This window comes from Cyrtonyx montezumae, unplaced genomic scaffold (assembly GCF_038088225.1).
Source record: "Cyrtonyx montezumae isolate F1298 unplaced genomic scaffold, pur_monq_1.0 scaffold_31, whole genome shotgun sequence".
NCBI classification, from domain to species: Eukaryota; Metazoa; Chordata; class Aves; order Galliformes; family Odontophoridae; genus Cyrtonyx; species Cyrtonyx montezumae.
The window spans coordinates 1,792,008-1,795,525 of NW_027072036.1; the positions used below are offsets into that span (position 1 = coordinate 1,792,008).

Here is a 3,518-nt window from a genome sequence, read left to right on the forward strand (position 1 = left end):
GGGTTGCACTGGGACACAGTGAGCAAAACTGCATGCACAGAGTAAAGACACTGCTGCAGAAAGAGTTATACCAGCAAATTTCCGCTTGTAACATTCACCTTGCTACCAGCTGCACTTTGGCAATGTCAATGCATCCCTGCTGGGAGGGCACTGCCAGCAGGGGAATGAAGGCATCTAGCTGATGCTGCTGTGTGAGCGACCTCAGTCATGTTGGCTGGTAAGGCTTCTCTGTGAGGTATCATCCCATTGCTGCTCATGCAGCAAGAACTGCAGGCCAGCAAAGTCTCTTCTCATGGTGCATGCTGCTTGCAGGGACCAGGCTGCAGCAGCTCTGGCAGCATTCAAAAAACCTTTGCATGCACATCCTTCAGTATGAACAAGAAATCCAACACAGCCGCCACAGTGCTATTGGGTGCAAAGGCTTTGTCAGAGCAACAGTAGGGAAGAAGATAAAGGAGGCTGACACCCTCAGAGAGCTGATCTAATGCCATTTGCAGTATCAGGTGAATGACCTCCCTGCTCAGGAGGCAGGAGACAGCCATACCAAATGCAAGAGAACACAATGAAAGAAGTGCAGTTCAAAATTGGTGCTTCATGTGAATGTACCACCATTCCCCACTTGCATGGACAGGGAAATGGCCCGCCAGTAGTTTCCCAGCACCCCAGGCCCACCCTTACACCAAGGCACATGAGCCCCTGACTCCCAGGAGAGTCTGTAGGACACAGGGTGCCGCGGGGCTGTACTCTTCCCCCCTCCACGAGGAGCCAGCGCCTCGGATCCAGGGAGGGAACCTGGTGGGGACGTGCCAACTTCAGTGACCCCCGTGCTGGAGGCAGCCGGCCATTCTCGCGCCATAACCGTGACATGTCGTGACAGTGGAGGGCCCCATCGGCTGCTGTGCCGTGCCGTGCCGAGGTCCAGCCTCCAAGCCGGGCAGCGGGCAGGCCATTGTGCTGTCGGGGGCCGGGCAGCCCTGGGCCGCGCCTCCAATGGGTGGAGGAGGGCTGGGCTGGGTGTCCCGCCCCTGTCCGCTCCTCTATAAGTGCCGGGAGCTGCGCTCCCTGCATATAGCGAGCTGAGCCCGGAGCCAAGCCGAGCGGTGCGGTCGGTGCTCGGATCCGCTGGAGCCCCGGATCGGTGCGTACCCGCGCGGACACAGCCAGGCTCCCCGCCGCGGTCCTGGGGCGGTGCGCAGGGGCGCCGCGGTTCGAGGCGCGCTGGGCTTTACCGGCCGGCAGCGGGCGGGCGGGCTGTAGCTCGGCTCCCTGGGAGGGTGCAGCGCCGTGCCTTCCACGCGGGGCGAAGGCGGGGGGTGCTCCGGGCTCCTCGGTGGAAGTCGTCTTGGACGGGAGTGGGAAGCGGTGCTATTCCTGGGAGCCTTTCCCTGAGCCGTGTGTCGCCTTGCAGGGGCCTGGAGCTATGGCTGAACACATGATGATGTCCATGAACCACGGTGGCACTGGGCTGCAGAGCTACCGGATGGGTGTGAGTGGGCTGCAGGGACCACCGCAGCATGGGCAGCATGTGCTGAGGACGCTACCTGCAGCTGGTCAGATGATGCCATATGGAGGGGCTGGAATGGATGGTGCGATGAGGCCCAGACCCAACCTCAGCGGGCAGATGAGCCACCACCAGATGCAGAATGCAATGATGTTCAATGGCCCAAGTCAACAGCAGCAGCAGTACATGGGGCCAGTGGGCACCCAGCAGCTCATGGCTAGTATGCACCTACAAAAACTCAACACCCAGTACCAGGGTCACCCCCTGGGCATGAGCAACGGGCCCCTGGGAGCTGGTACTCAGCAGTACAGAGTGGGGCCAAGCCAGCACCCAGGCATGCAGCACATGCCCTCACCGGCTCTGACCTTGAACTTTATGGACACTGATCTCATAGATGAGGAGGTTTTGACATCCCTTGTCCTGGAACTGGGGTTGGACCGGATTCAGGAGCTGCCAGAGCTGTTCTTGGGACAGAACGAGTTTGACTTCATTTCAGACTTTGTTAGCAAACAGCAACCCAGTGCCATCAGCTGTTGAGGGGCTTTGAGCTCCTCCTTGTGTCTTAGTGGTTTTGTTTCTAACTTCCTTCTCCACCTGCCATCCTCCTCCCTTCCCCTGCCTTGTCCTGTCCTGGATTCCTGACCTCCCTAAAGAGACAATCATCGGACACTGGCTTGCAATGGATTGCTTTTCTCGTGTGGTTTTTCCATTTGGGAGTTCATGGGGAGGGAGTGTGTACCCCAAACAGCAGATCAAGAACTCTTTCTGTAGAGCTGCCTCTAAATGGCATTAACAGGATTTCTGGCTTAAATGGAAGTAATGGACTTACGACTTTCCACAACCAGGCTTTGAGCACAGGGAGCGATGGGCAGCTGGCAGCCCTGCCGGGAGCTGGATTTGCTCAAGGATTCTGCAGTGCCAGCAAAGTTAAAGGATCCCCAGAGAGAGGATTGTCTCCCCGCTGCATGGTTTGAACTAGTTTGCCCTTGCAAACGTGGGTGGGGTTAGATTATTTCTTGGGACTTTCTGCTGTGACAGTGAATAGGTTTTCAGTCTTGTCTGTTCAGCTCAGAAAGGGGCACTTTTCCTCCAGCAGGCTTTTTTTTTATCCCCCTGAACAGACTGAGCAAAATAACTATGCCTTGGGGAAGGGTGTGTATAGGTGCCTAAATGTTCATCCCTGTGGAACTATGGGTCTCTGACATGTACAATTAGCAATCAACTGTAAAATTTACCCAGTGTTTGAGGTTGATTCAGGCATAAGGCTTAAAGCTGCAGTCTGGCTCCACTTTTTTCCACCTCTGAAACCAAATAAAGACCATGCAACTGTATATTCCAGAGCTATTCCTATTTATTTTTCCTATGATTATTTATTTGCAAAGGGCTCCTTTTGTTATTTGGCTTTGGGACTGCTGGGAAGGATGCTTGGAGAGAACTGCAGCTTTAAGATGCTGGCTTCAGGAAAAAGAAAACCTGGGGTAGTTTTCAAGCTGCACTTCAGATAGTCCCTGCAGCCCGAGGTCTTTATGCTGAGCACACAGGGCTGTGTAAATCTAACACCCTCGGAAAGTGATAAAGATGACTCGATTCCTAATTTCCTTACTCGGGAAAGGTTACATGTAAAAGCTGGTGGGGTTTTGTTTCCTTTGCTGTCTCTCGTTTCCAGGCACTGTGGAAAGCTCCCGTTAACTCCTAGTTGCTGCTGCCCCCTGCTGCTGATAGCTCAACAACCGAGAGAGAATGTACGGATGAATTTGCAAATAAAAGCTGAAACATCTCCAGTGTGCGTTTGTTCAGTGCTGTCTCTGGAGTGGGCGCAGTGTGGAACAGTGGGAAGAAGTGGTTTCTTCGCTCCTATTGGTGAATCCCATCGCCACTGACCACAACCTGACACCTGAGTTGTGAGGATTGTGTTTGGAGCTTAATGCCCAGAATAAGCCAATCCTTGTAGCGTGGCTGGGAAGGTGAAGTGCTTCTTGGTACTGAGGTTGATGTCCTGTGGATGGTGGCTGCTGCT

The 3,518-nt window shown here is 54.6% G+C and overlaps 1 protein-coding gene across 1 annotated transcript; it reads left to right on the forward strand.

The window, feature by feature from the left end:
- The first annotated feature begins 1,091 nt into the window (after nucleotides 1-1,091).
- CITED4 (Cbp/p300 interacting transactivator with Glu/Asp rich carboxy-terminal domain 4) lies at nucleotides 1,092-3,518 on the forward strand. Its single transcript, XM_065744622.1, has 2 exons — nucleotides 1,092-1,138; nucleotides 1,409-3,518. The coding sequence occupies exon 2, from the start codon at nucleotides 1,421-1,423 to the stop codon at nucleotides 2,036-2,038; it is 618 nt and encodes a 205-aa protein (XP_065600694.1). The 5' UTR covers nucleotides 1,092-1,138; nucleotides 1,409-1,420; the 3' UTR covers nucleotides 2,039-3,518.

Excerpts from the sequence above, each read along its gene's own strand:
- CITED4 (XM_065744622.1), top strand. The coding sequence starts at position 1,421 with ATGGCTGAACACATGATGATGTCCATGAACCACGGTGGCACTGGGCTG.